At 38.1% G+C, this 14992-nt stretch overlaps 1 protein-coding gene across 4 annotated transcripts; it reads right to left on the bottom strand.

Moving 5' to 3' along the window:
* Positions 1 to 54: 54 nt before the first annotated feature.
* LOC141433450 (band 7 protein AGAP004871-like) lies at positions 55 to 12410 on the bottom strand. Of its 4 annotated transcripts, XM_074095498.1 has the most exons (9): positions 12144 to 12204; positions 11841 to 12025; positions 11720 to 11761; positions 10090 to 10190; positions 9466 to 9621; positions 6507 to 6604; positions 4187 to 4348; positions 1360 to 1525; positions 55 to 739 (listed from the first exon to the last, which is right to left on the bottom strand). In XM_074095498.1, exons 2-9 carry the CDS (start codon positions 11890 to 11892, stop codon positions 605 to 607), a joined length of 912 nt encoding a protein of 303 aa, XP_073951599.1. In that variant the 5' UTR covers positions 11893 to 12025; positions 12144 to 12204; the 3' UTR covers positions 55 to 604. The 4 variants fall into 4 exon arrangements, with proteins under 4 accessions (XP_073951599.1, XP_073951601.1, XP_073951598.1 ...); XM_074095500.1 differs by lacking the exons at positions 11841 to 12025; positions 12144 to 12204 and adding an exon at positions 12343 to 12410; XM_074095497.1 differs by lacking the exon at positions 11841 to 12025 and having other exon boundaries at positions 12144 to 12310.
* Positions 12411 to 14992: the final 2582 nt, after the last annotated feature.

Raw genomic sequence — 14992 nt, 5'->3', positions numbered from 1 at the left:
AATTTATAATTTAAATTTATAATTTAATATAACTAATTTTAATTAATTAATTTTAATTAAGATTGGTTTTTTGGAATCTTTTTGTATTTTTTATTTCAATTCCAAATTTTTTGTTACTTTTACGGTCATCCCGTAAAATCTATATCGAAAATACAAACTGAAATATAGATGCACAGAAAAACCAGAAAAATAAGACCAGCAGCAGTATATAGGTTTTACGGGATAACCGTAAAAGTAACAAAAAATTTGGAATTGAAATAAAAATTCAAAAAGATTCCAATCTCTTGTCCGGGTGAGCGGTTAGTTCCGATGGAGTGCCGAAAAGTTTCTCGATGAGGGCTACGGCATAGATGTCGCTAGTGTCGCTGCTTAAGTTAAAACGTAGTGGTTATATGCTCTTTGGCTTAAGTGGCTAAATAAGAAACAACACAAGCTGAGATATGAGGTGCATAGGAGAAATTCGTGTAGCGGTATAGCACACGGCACGGAATGCCGAGGACCTGGGTTCGATTCCCAGCGCTGGTCTTATATTTCTGGTTTTTCTGTGCATCTATATTTCAGTTTGTATTTTCGATAAAAATTATGTAAGTTGCTAGAAATTTATTTAAATCGGTAACTGCATATTGTGACTGGGTCCAGGTGACGTAAAGAACGTTTTCAGGAAGTCCATTGGGAATGGGAATATTATCGTTGAATTCTTCTCTGCGGATATTGTGTTCAGAGATTGAAGATACCGCAACTAAAACAAAACATTCATATAAATCAGTTGTACGAGTATAATGCTGGCTGGACTATTTATGCAGGCCTTTATAGTCCTAATTACTATAGTTTTAATATGTATACTGGGCGACTGTCGTTACTTTAGTCGCTCGTATTCATGAAGCCGTGGTGGCCTAGTGGTTTGACCTATGGCCTCTCAAGCAGAGAATCGTGGGTTCAAATGCTGGCTCGCACCTCTGAGCTGCGAAATTGCATTTGAAATTTAGCACGAGCTTACGATGAAGGAAAAACATCGTGAGGAAACCTGCACAAAACTGTGAAGCAATTTAATGGTGTGTGTGAATTTCGCAATCCGCACTGGGCCCACGAGGGAACTACGGCCCAAGCCCTCTCATTCTGAGAGGAGGCCTGTGCCTAGCAGTGGGACGTATATAGGCTGGGATGATGATGATGATGATGATTCATGAACTGAGGTCCTATTTTCCAAAGCGCTGATGTTCGCAACCGTATTCACCATCTCCTGCTAACCTCGTCATATACTCGTACCTACGAGTACTGTGTGACAGAAAGAAGTGATGAAATCAAATTGTGATTCCAAGCGTGTTAGACAATAAAGCCTCAGGTCGTATATTCCCTAACCTGTAGCGCCATAGGGTTATCAATCATAACCAGAGAAGCTTCTTTTAGCGCCTTCGATGCTTTGATCTCTCCTTCGGCAGCGATGATCTTGGCCCGAGCTTCGCGGTCCGCCTCTGCCTCAGCGGCCATCGCTCGCTGCAGTTGCACCGGCAGTCTCACGTCTTTGCTGGACAAGACAATATTATTTTATCCATCCATCCATATATATACTATTATTATAAATGCGAAAGTGTGTTTGTATGTTTGTGTGTTTGTCCGTCTCTCACGCCGTAACGGAGAGACTGATCGACGTGATTTTTGGCATAGAGATAGTTTATGGGCCCGAGAGTGACATAGGCTACTTTTTATCCCGGAAAAATGCACAGTTCCCGAGGGAACAGCGCGCGATAACCGAATACCGACCGAATACCACGCGGGCGGAGCCGCGGGCAAAAGCTAGTCTTTATTATAAGCAGTCATGGTCATAAAACAAAATATGTGTATCTTTCGAAGTTCGATATTAAGTATATAACTACGGAAGCTTTCAAGAGCGACACAGACTCACACGGCCGGTTTTTTATATGCAAGGTGTGAATCATACAGATGCCAAAACCTTTCTAGGACGTCTAAACTAGACTAGAATCCCGATCGAGGTAATGTTTACAATACAGACCTATTAATAGAATGAGTTCTAACTCAGACAACTAATCTGACTTTTACGTACAAATTTACACAGACAACCGTTCTAACCGTTATAAAATATCAGTAGTAGGTATTTCCACGCTATTGATAGTTTTACAATGGTTCGATAGTTCCTTTTAAAAGAAGGTTTAATTATTTTACAACGAGAAGAAATTTGTTTTATTTTTATTTTATTTTATTGGAACTTCAACAATAAGTATACTCATACAATGTGTTATTTTACATGAGCAGCTTCAGACTAAATATCTTATTAATTATAGAAGGACACCGCATGCACAAAATAACAGTGGTACGAGTATTTAACTTAAAACTAATAAATGTTGTATGCTCCTAAACTGGAAGCTACTTAATAACTGAAAATAAATGAAGTTTATATCTTGTTTATAAAAGTGGTTTAAATGAATACGTTGTGCAATATTCACTTTGGACGGTATTAATTTTAGACCGAATTTAAAACAATCAATTCGTGTGAACGATTTTCCATTTGTACTGAATAACAGTAAATAATTTTTTCGCCTGTCCCGCTCTCAATGAGGACATATTTTCGTGTTTTCGTAGATTTTCGTAGATTACAGTACTAACCAATGAAATGTACTTAATAATGATATCGATAGACGTAAGCAACCTTTGATGAAATAACTGAGCAACGCTCTGTCCTCGTCCTCGATGACTCTCGAGAGCGCCGAGAACAGAAGAATATCGACAGTTTTGTATTCTATCAATTGCATTACTGTCTAGGTCCAAGAATTTTGTTTTGTTCATCGAATAGCTATTATTATAATATCGATAGACAATTGATACCATCGATCGGCATCACTAAATAGCAGACTGAATCATTTGGCACCGTCAATTTAATGAGGACCAAATTGATATAAAATACGATTACTCGTACTGTACGTGTTTTTAGTACAAACAAATATTAGTGAGCTCTGTTTACGTTGGCGTGGGAGTAACGAGTTCATTATTTTTTATTGTTTTGATCCATAGATTGATTTATGATTAGTTTAATTACATGACATTAGAACGTTAAATGCGATAATTTTTAAAATAGATAAAAATTTAGTTGAGTTGGAGGAGTAAGAAATTATAGCTAATTTCGAGCGGTAAAGACGGTAAAAAACTTTCGAATGGTAAAGGAAAGCTATGCAAGAAAAAGATTGGGTAAGTATTTTTTTAAAAGGCCGGCAACTGATCAATGACTCTCCTTGAGTACGAGCATTCATTTCATACTCACATAAAATCAATTGATCATTTCCCATTAGATCACTGGGATGCTCGTTGGCTCTTTCTCATAATAATAAAAAAAATGCGAGGCTGTAAAGCAATGAGATTAAGTGATAAAGCTAGCGCCGCTATGTAATCTGTACCATCTTTCTTGTAAGTTTAAACTGGAACACTATTCGTTTTGGATTATTTCAGGGTTTCGGCCAACATTTAATTTCCCAATACGATTCCGTCGCCAGAAAAAAATATAACCGCTGATATAATGATAGATGATCGCCATCTTAGATCGCCATGCATGCACTTATGCAACTATACTATGGATGTCAGCGCATGCGCATGTGCATAGGCAGCGGTGATTGCTTTCCATTACCTGCCTGCTCATTTGCCCCCTATCATCCTATCCTACTAATATTATAAATGTGAAAGTTTGTGAGTGAGTGAGTATGTTTGTTACTTCTTCACGCTGAAACGGCTGGACGGATTTGGATGAAATTTGGCAAAAAGTAGTTTATAACCTGGATTAAAACATAGAATACTTTTTATCCCGATATTCCCACGGGATAGGGATAAAATCTCTTAATAGCAACCGCTGGGCTTAGAGCCATGAAATTTGGTATGTAGGTAGCTGGACGTCTGGAATAACACATAGCTTACTTTTTATTCCGATATTCCCACGGGATAGGGATAAAATCTCGAAACAACAACCGATGGGCTTAAAGTCATGAAATTTGACCACGATTGTTTTTAATGTAACGTCAAGGAAAACAACGATTTAATTTTCTGGAATTCCCACGGGAAATTTTAAAAATCCCGGAATTTCAATTCAGCTGCTGGACCTAATGGTTCACGTGTGCGAAGCCGCGGGTAAACCCTAGTATATATATAAAACTTTGGTGCGTCGTAGTCGTACGCAAGCTCTTACATCTCGACTCTCTCGACCTCGACGCCCCAAGGGTCGGTGGCTTCGTCCAAGTTGGCCTGCATCATGTGGCTGATGGCCTCTCTGTCGGACAGCAGCTGCGCCAAATCACGCATGCCCAGGACGTTGCGCAAAGTAGTGGCAGCCAGGAGCCGGGTCGATGCACTGTATTAAATAAAATAAATAAATATCATGGGACACTTGACACGAATTGACCTAGTCCCAAACTAAGCAAAACTTGTGCTATGGATACTAGGCAACGGATTAACATACTTATATAGATAAATACATACTTAAATACATATTAAACATCCAAGACGCGAGAGCAAACTTTCGTATTATTAATACAAATATATCTGCCCCGGCCGGGAATCGAACCCGGGACCTCAAGCTACGTAGTCAGGTTCTCTAACCACTTGGCCATCCGGTCGCCCGTATAAATAAGTTTCTGTTAAAAATTACATTTTTAATAAAAGTTTTTCTTGCTGACTCTACTTTTTGTTAACTGTAGTTGCATCGTCATCATACATTATGCAGTATTGGATTCCAGCAGTAAAAATTCTCACATTTGTACAACACACGTTTTATTTGACAACGGATATTATATGTGCTCCAGTGTTTGTAGCTTTGAGAATGAACTAGTGAAAAGTTTGAAACGCGCCAGCTTTTTTTTGGTGTTTGTGATAGTTGGGCCTGTGTTACATTATTAATTAAATAATAAATATCATGGTACATTATAAATGCGAAAGTAACTCTGTCTGTCTGTCTGTTACGCTTTCACGTCAAAACCGCTGAACCGATTTTGATGAAATTTGGTATAGAGATAGTTTAAGCCCCAAGGATCAATATAGGATACTTTTTATTCCGGTAGAGGGCGCCACCGCGCGATAACCTAGGTCCATGCAGACGAAGTCGTGGGCATAAGCTAGTAGTTTATAACTATGCAAAACTTGTACTATGAGAAGGTATAGTCAACTACAAAGATATTGATACGGTTTAAGTTACAAAAATATGTACTTAGGTATATTTATCTACTCTACACGACAAAACAATACAATACAATACAAATATTCTTTATTGCACACCACAAATCAGTACAAAAAAACTATATATTACACTTTTTTTTTGTTTATTCGACTGGATGGCAAACGAGCAAGTGGGTCTCCTGATGGTAAGAGATCACCACCGCCCATAAACATCAGCAACACTAGGGGTATTGCAGATACATACATTCTGGGTAGACAATAGGCGATCTTATCGCTTAAAAGCGATCTCTTCCTAACAACCATTACCATTACCTTAGTGTTACGAGTAAATCGATAAAATTACGTATACCAACATACTCGTACTTTTGCAACTTTGGCCGTATAGATCTTTTTGTAATTTACTGTACTAGACAAAAGACAGCCTTCAAGACTCGAGAACAGTTCTAATATTCGTATTGTTAATACAAGCTTCATAGTCAACAAGGGGGTTCAATCAGTTGGTTATCAGGTCGCCATCTGATAGTTTTTGAGCTCCTCTATCACCCCTTTTACTTTTGTTTTGTCGTGGGTTTTAGGGATAACCTGTAGATTACTCTAAAGGGATGTTTCACCACCCATTGGATTAATTGTATTTGACGAATAAATGTGATGCCGTCTCCGTCTATTTGAACAAAACAAACAGAGACGGCATCACATTTATCCGTCAAATAAATTTAATCAATAGATGGTGAAACAGGGGGGTAAGAGTGAGGCCAAACGAACACGTACCAAATTTTTTGTCTTGTAAGTCGTATAATTTTGGTTTCATACAAACCCTATTTGTGTAAAACACATTTTGCATCGCCATGTGGCACAAACTAGACTTTTGTGAAAAACCAAATGCAGCAGACATTACGCGACTCACTACTCAAAAAATTACGTTTGTTGGGCCTAACTCTTAGGGCCCTCGCCCACGGCGACTTTTTGTAGCGATGCTGTCGCGCGTTTTGTAAATGCTCGACAGCATCGCTACAAACGCGCGTTAGCCGCATTGGCAACGCGCTACAGAAGCGATGTCAACGCACTACTAACGCGCTACAGCATCGCGACTGTATCGATGCAAACGCGCGACGGTTTCGGACGACATCGTGGAGAGAACGGAGGAAGAGTGTGAACGGAGGGAGGGTAAAGCGCGACAGTAGCGCGTTTGCATCGCGACTGAATCGTGGTTATGTGGGCGAGGTTACACAGCTAGCGACCGCATCGCGACTGTATGTATCTATGCGAACGCGCGACAACATTGCTACTGCATCGCTACAAAAATTCGCCGTGGGCGAGCGGCCTTAGTGACGAATTACCTGTAATCAGCCACCCTGACGACGGCATTCAACGGTTCTTTGATTCTGTAATATACAACAGCGTCCACCGCTACGGTCACGGAGTCTCTTGTTAACACCTGAAAGTTCAAAGATTGTAAGAACGTTGGTGATGTAGACAAATCATCAGATCCGACCATCATGTCCCGCTGCAAGGGGAGCCACCGCTCAGAATGATACGGCTTGGGGTTTAGCTCCGACCTGTGGGTCGGAATATGTATCCCGCTAAGAATGAGAGGGCATGGAGTATAGTTCCCACGTGGTCCCAGTGCGGATTGGGAACTTAACGCACACCATTGAATTGTTTCATAGATGTGTACAGGTTTCCTCATGATACTATATATACTTTGTCGAAAGTTATTAGTGAATTTCATTTAATTGTTTAAATAATAATAATAATAATAATAATCTTTATTTCTCTTTCATAAAATTCAATTTTAACAAACTTATTCAAAGGGACAAATAACACACATTACCCTGGACTAGGAAAATTCCTGTGTTTCTGGTGTAGATGTAGAAGGGCTTATTAATCAAACTTAAATATCTTATCAATCACATACAAAAAATAAGAAACGAAGTAATTTTAGCATTAAGGCATTCTATACAATTTTAAATTAACAACTAACATAAACACTAGATACGTCACATAAATCATAATTTTTCTCATGAGAGATTAAGTAATTAATTATCTTTTGCGACAGTTGATTTTATTTTATCCAAAATGCTAATCGGCTAATAAGGAATCTTTTTTTTTACATATTTATTCGTAAAAAAATACGTAGTTTCAAAAACCAAGTAGTTTCGGAAGCAAAAATAAACCGCACATTTTACCCGTCGGTTATTCTGTTGCTGAGCTAGACTAAATATCCACTAACCAACAAATAAAAAAATATTCATAGAGCTTCCTAACCAACCCAAGTCAATGTAAATATCACCGGCATAGCCTAACCGTCTTCTCACGACATTTGAACTTGGAAAATGTCATCCTACGACTTCTATACTGTTACAAACAGTAAATACTAATTTATTTGGGTTTATTGTGGCTGACAGAGTCGTCTATGCCTCTTTGGCCTATTATACCAACACTTACAATATACTCGTCTTCCTATAGTTGCGTATTTTTTTTACAAAATGAATGATGAAAATTATACACATTATTGTTTTACACATTAACGTTACATACAGTTACCGATTACATTACTACATCATTGTTGGTTAATTTAACGTTGATAATTGTAATTTTGATTTTAATTTAATTTAATTTTTATAATTTAATTGTAGTTTTTATTTATTTATTGTAATCTATCTTGTGACTTTTGATTATGTATCTGTAACTAAGGTTTTTATTGTATGGGCCAAGTTGTCTGAAAATAAATAAATTGAATTGAATTGACGTAAATTATAATGTATTTAATGAATAAATAAATAAACTAAGTATAAAAGAAAGTTAGTAAAATAATTTCTAGAAGCTCGTCCACACGCGATTTTCAACTCAATTTATTGACTATTTATTTCTTTAATTGAAAATTTAACTATTTTTCGATTTCAACGTTTTAATTTTTTTATAGCGGTAGATACCTTGGGCTAATTGTGACTCTTAATCCTCAATATTAACCCCAGTTACGTTCATCATTATCCTAATGATCGTTGTACTGTAACCACCAGCTACTATAGCGCTGTACCGCATGGAATCTGGAATCTAGAGTCGATATCGGCTGTATTGCAGAATTGCTCGGTTTATATTATCCGCTGTCCAGCAACAATTGAGGTCGACTCTGCGATCCCTCCGTTCTCGCCGCCATATTTGACTTGTCAAAATAAACGCTCGTTCACCGGTTTATGATATTCACCATTTATTAGTAGAGGGTTTACGAAGCTAGTTTTGAGTTGGCACAGTTTGACTTAATTTTGGCTGTGAATTTGACTACTGACTTTATAGAAATGTAGAGACCGCCGCAAATTTTTTTTAGGTATTTTAAAGATTCATTTTCGATAATAGCAATGGAAAAAACTGAGGTCGAAATAAACAGTCACTGGCCAAGTGAGAACAGGAGTAGCGCAGCGGTCGGCAACCTTTTGTCAAGCAGGACCACAAATCGGCAAATTGAAATAAAGGCTGGCCGCACTTGTTCAGAATTTTTATAATAGGTATTCGTGATATTAAAAATTCAAAAATATTTTATTTGAATTCATAGATGCTCTCATATTTATTTATCTAGGTAGGTATATGAGACATTTATTTATTTATAAAACAGTCACGGGTTGGACGGATGGGCCGCGGGTTGCCTACCGCTGTACTTGCGTTTTGAAGGTTTCATACACAAAAGCACAATTAAGTTTGCTCATCAAGCAGGTGTGCTCGTTTACAATTCTATTTGATAGGATAAGACTGGCTTACTGATTTGCGTTTATTCTTACTCGGCCAAGATAATTAGATCCAAAGAACGATTGTTTGTCTGTCGTAAACCTTTGATTGATAGTTTATAGGCCTATCAATTAATTCCTTGAAAATGGGTTAACTGGTTTCGATACCGACGAGTTCGAAGCACTAAAATCAATGACGTGTTTACCTATTTACGTGATGTTCTGGGAAAAGGTTCGTTTAGAAATAAAAAGCGCCGCTGCGGTTTAGAAACTCGCCGTTGATCTGCGTTTTATAAAAGTGCGTTGACAGCGTGTTTTTCTGTCCATAGAGTAGCCATACAAAATGCGTTAGTATCGATACAATGCGACGTGTTTAAAAAACGCGGTGTACAAAGCTTAAAATGTAAGACGGCGCCGGTCCATTACTTTTAATTTAACACGACTTTTAGTTTTTGGTACCTAACTACCTAAAATTATACACAAAGAAGAAAAGCGGACGGCCGCGGGCCTGGGTTTAGCCAGTCTTAGTTTACGCGATAGAAATTAATCTATCAGTTTTCTAACCTAGCTTACTAACCTCTTGAGGAGGAACATCAAATGACACAGTCCTCAGGTCCACCTTTCTATACGTGTCAATGCAAGGTAGCACGAAGAACAATCCTGGTCCTCTCGCCCCGCCCTTGCGTAGGCGGCCTAGGCGGAAAATAACTGCGCGTTCGAACTCCTGCACTACCTGGGGGAAAGTAACATAGAACAAGTGTGTGGAAGGCGAGGGGAAACTACTATATATACTATTTTCTATTTTCCCAAGAAAGTGGTCGTGAAGTTTCACTACTGATCCTTATTTTACGATCTTTTTAGTACGTTTTATTTTTCACGCAGTCTGACATAACACTGCTTAGAACTTTCCTGGGGGGGTACTATGAAACTTGATATTCGAAGTTCGTATCGTAACGTCCCTCTCACTCTCGTATTAAATAATACTAGCGGCCAGCGAGACCGCAAGATACAAAGTTCGAATTTTGTATGTGGTAGTATATGGCCTGCAGTTTTGAAAACATTCAGAAACTTGTACGTTGCCATCTGTTGCTAAATTACATTACGTTTCGTCTTTCCATTGCTTAGTAAATTATGCAAGCACCCTACCAAATATGGTCACAGCTAATTAACGCGAAACAATAAAGAGAAGATTAAAGTTTACCTTAAAGCACTCGAACAGCGAGAAAGGGAACGTTATGATGACGAGCAGTAGCGACATGAAGGTCACACATCTCTCCACGCAGCCCACTGCTTCCGGATGGGCTGTCGCAGAAAAAAAAGCTATAATAAACGCAGGTGTAAAAGTTTATGCACAATAAAGAGGGTTATTTTGAAATTCAAACTTTGAAGTTCGTATTTTACCGTTCCTCTTACTCTCCTGCTAAATACTTTTAGGTTGAGCTGGATGGCCCACAACAAACTTCAAAAATCGAACTTCGTTGGTCCAAAGGCCGTATTGTCAAACGCGCTGACTTTCGCAACTGCAGGGCTACTACGAAACTCGAAACTCGAAGTTCGTGTCGTGCGGTCCCTCTGACACTTATACTATTTAGTACGAGAGCGAGAGGGACGGTACGATACGAACTTCGAGTTTCGAGTTTCGTAGTAGCCCTGCTGCTTTGGCCTCTGGTTTAAATATTTCATAATTAAATCTTCGGAATTTAGATGCGATTAAATATGAAGAGTTCGTTAAAGATAATCGCTGTCTACATCCCGTAGCAAATAATTTTTGTACAAATAAGGCGTCTTCGCCAGCTGTGCCTTCTACAAAAAGGGCATGAACTTTAACTCCAAAGCAGGCCCAATGCGGATTGCGAGCTTCAAACCATTAATTGTCTTCCAGATGATTGTAGGTTTCCTCACAAGTACTCATTTAAGTAATACTTTTTTCTCAAAAATGTCCGTAAAAGTTGACATTATTCTTTACATATCAGAAGGTGAAGTGCATAGTTTATGGTCAGCGAAAAATTAAAAAGTTAAAAAGATTGCAGGCGCGCTAGCTCGACAACAAGGAATTAGCGCGCCTGCAATCAGTCATATTTTTTTTTAAACTTAAAAAGGCCATGGAAATGTTGGCACAAGTCGTATACAGCAAAGTCTAATGGCTGGTATCAGATATTTTGTTAGAACTCCGGACTTTTTCTATTGGGTCTGAAATAGCTTGTGGTGTTTTCGGTGGAAAAATACACCTGCAGTTTATTTTTAATGAAAAAAAGGCGGGAAAGCATAAGAAAAATGTTGGAATAAAATAAAATTTTATAATATATTTTGAGAAAAAGTTTATTCTATTTCAGAATTATTCACCATTTTTGAGAAAAGCTTTATATTAGTCTCGGCTGGAATAGCAATTGCTGGCTTCGTATTAGTTAAACGGACTCGCAAGCTCGTCCGTTTAATACTCATACTCAGCCAGCAATTGCCTACTTCCAGGCCACGACAATAATCTACTATTATTAATTATGTATCAGAGTCAAAAACCAAAATAAAGTAAAAAATCGTTAGAAATGGATGGCATCTTTTATCTCTGAGATTTCGGAATTCATTTAAAAAAATTGTTGTTCAGTCATAAAATTAACCACAAACTTTCGCACTTTGTGTTAAATGGAAATAACAGATTATCTAATTAAGCTTTAACTAATTTAGATTAATGCAGAAATGTAACAGGAGCAGTTCATTTAAACATATCAAATGAACGATGCAGTTAATTATAGTTGAATTACTAAGTAACTCCTAGGTCTAAAATTTGTTTGTTATTGCACATTACTGTTATTATAATCAGGCAGGGTACTTACGCATTTGTATCGTGATTGCGCAAGAAGTGCCCGTATCGCAATCTAAAATGTCCAGACGTTATAAATTAGATGTCGATAATCACATAAATAAACACAAGCCTACCTACAGATAAGTACTCACGACTTGGTACATTGTCACGTCTAGTACTCATAGCTCTGAGCTCCGAACGCATCCCAGCTGTTAAGTTCACTCACTACGGTTAAGTACTCCAAATATTATAACAAGTAATGCTCATAACAGCGTTTGACTCGGCAAACAGACCCAGACTGCGCTGACACGCGGACTTGCTGACAGAAGAGCTCGATCTGTTTACACAACCCAAAAAGCCGATTCAAACTAAAAATATCAATTACAATGCGATGCTCCACAACAATAAGAAAGCTACTAAATCACTGTTGCAAGCGTTTAGTGAAAATTATTTACGTATTTCGAGGTAGCACTCCACCTCCCCGGAGTTCTTGTCGTGGCAACCGAAATCCATGAGGCTGGTTACGCGCGTATAGCGCATTTAGTACTTGTAGTGTCAATGAGTTTTAAAGAGATGTCTTCTAATCGGTGTCTATATTGATACTAAGGTGAGTAGCTGGCTAGTGAGGATGGTAAGAATAAATAAATAACGCACTTTCAGCCATGTCGGTACGGCGGGCTCGGCGCGGGCGCACTCTCGGCTGCGGTGCTCCAAATTGTAGGATTTAGGTATCTTCGAAGCTCTTGCTCGTGGCTGCAAGCAATTTGTTAGAGGATGTTTGGATAATAATTTAAACGAGGTTCAGATTGTTTAGGTTTTGTTTAAAGTATTATTTTAGAAGGATTATTATTTTTACTTAAGAAGAAGTAATTAAGTACAGTCGAGGTCAAAGATATCTCTATAATGAACTAAAAGAATTTCCTTGCTCACCCGCGACCTTACGGTAGCTAAGCTTATGCAAAATATGTGTGTTCATGCATATGTGTTAGTCTAACAACTGGTAGCATGGTGTACGGTTGTGTCACTCTGAAGATGAGCTCTGGTTGAGTTCGAAACGCGTCAGTGTAGTGTGGTGGTGGTGATAGATGGGTTTGTGTGATTTGTGTGTGTTCTTACAGTGTGGAGGTGGAGGAACTGCATGAATACGCATATTTTGCATAAGCTTAGCTATCGTAAGGTCGCGGGTGAGCAAGGAAATTCTTTTAGTTCATTGATATGGACCTCCGCAAAGTAACGCCTGATTCAATAAATTATATCTCTACACTTTATAACCTTATCGCTTGCACTTTATGTTTGAACTTTTGTATAAAATTGTCATATACTAAAGTGTAAAGAAATCTTTGACCTCGAATGTACATTAATGTTTTTTACAGTAATCTCGCGATAAAGCGTCACATAATGTCTTTATTCTGGTTTATCAATTATCATACATAATGTTTCTTTAAACTAACATAGGCATTCAATCATTCACATTGTTTACATTTGTAACAATAATAAAAAAAGAAGATTGAATACGTCAGTTCCCTACGAGTACACTACATTACATGATATTATGAGACCTGTGGTAAACATTAGTCTTATAGGTCATGTTAAACTGCGGGCCAATGTTCACTAGATGTGCACGCGCATAACCGTAGCCTTTGATCTCACTCGTCTTTAAATGCTATTTCTGTTCAATTAATATGGCAGATCACAGAGCGCCTAGGATTGGAGATGGCTGTGCAAGATTGTACAACTTTTTAGATCCTTTTGGTTTTAAAATATCTTTTGCTGTGTAGATTTTTCATAATGATTTGTATATACTTTTGTTTCTTAGACCGTAAACCTAAATAATGGCAAAGCGCAATTTTTACCCGACTGCGAAGAAGGAGGGTTATGTATTTGACGCGTATGTATGTATGTATTTCATCGGTTAAAAAACAATGTGCGTGATTTGAATTTTGATCAACGTCCATACTAATATTACAAATGCGAAAGTGTGTGTGTTTGTGTATTTTTTATGTTTTTTCGCCTTTCATGTCGAAACGGAGCGAAGGATCGACGTGATTTTTGGCATAGATATATTTTATGGGCCAGAGAGTGACATGGGCTACTTTTTATCGCGGAAAAATGCACGGTTTCCGAGGGAACAGGGCGCGATAACCGAATTCCACGCGGGCGGAGCCTATATACATGTTTTGATAGACTTGTTTTATACACAAACGTGGCTGAAAATTGAAGAGCATAAATAAGCCAAAGGTAACTCCGGTCAGCTGCTTTGTGCAGAGCACGGACATCTGTCTGATGTCTTTGGAGGAAATTTGTTTTATTGATGGAAATACACGACGGCATTTTGTAGAGCAGAAGTAAGCGTTTAGTTATTATGTAACTGGAAATAGACTAAAGTCGCTATAGTGTAGAGTAGTAGATTTATTTTCAAATTCGGTACATACCAAAAAAGCATACTATTTTGCGACTTTATGTAACTAACACAAATTATGCGCAGCCCAGTTGTCTTTTAACGAAAAAGTTTTGTATGGCGCTGGACGAGATTTGCCGTCAACATTGAATTTTGTTGACCAAAGCTTCTGCTATTAAAAACAAATTAAGATACAATCGTGTAGTCTCTAAATTAAGGCCTTGGTTGCAGTTGAGGCCTAAAAACTGATCAATAGCTATTGTTTTACACGCGGTGCATAGAGGTATTATAGCTATGCCATTGTTTGTATTGTCAGTTAAGCTAAGTTTTTGCCAGATAATAATAGCAACACGTTTCTTTGACGTAATATTCCGATAAAATGCACATGTTGTCACTGGCAGATGATTTAAAAAACGGATCTGATTCTACGGTGTCTGAATTTGCTGTGACGTGAACTGTGACGACAGAGAATATACTCTCTAACCCTGGCCCACAACTCCCTGAGATAAGGCTATGTTAATAGAGAACAGTGTAGCTCTCCCCATCTGTCTCTGTATCTATTTCAGGTTGTGGTGCTGTTTACAGGGTTGCTAGACTTTGGGGTGAGACAGATGCCGGAAACCTACTATTTAAATACATAATTATCTACATATTGCCCATACTTTTGTTGTTAGCCGAATTAACCAATTTTTCAATCTTGGACACTTACCATTGTACACATAGGTGCTTGAGAACCTAGATATCTCCAATGTTTATCCTGTTGATGAATCATTTTATTTTATAGTTCCAACGTCGGTCAACCTAAAGGACGCGGTTATAAGTAAGACTGAGATGGAAATACCTAGCGCTCACTTTGTACGAGATTGACAAAATGGGTTAGTGTAACATACTTACTTACTACAAAGG

This window comes from Choristoneura fumiferana, chromosome 12 (genome assembly GCF_025370935.1).
Source record: "Choristoneura fumiferana chromosome 12, NRCan_CFum_1, whole genome shotgun sequence".
NCBI lineage: Eukaryota > Metazoa > Arthropoda > Insecta > Lepidoptera > Tortricidae > Choristoneura > Choristoneura fumiferana.
The sequence above is the reverse complement of the archived record's forward strand: the minus strand, read 5'-3'. Positions and strand labels throughout refer to the sequence as shown.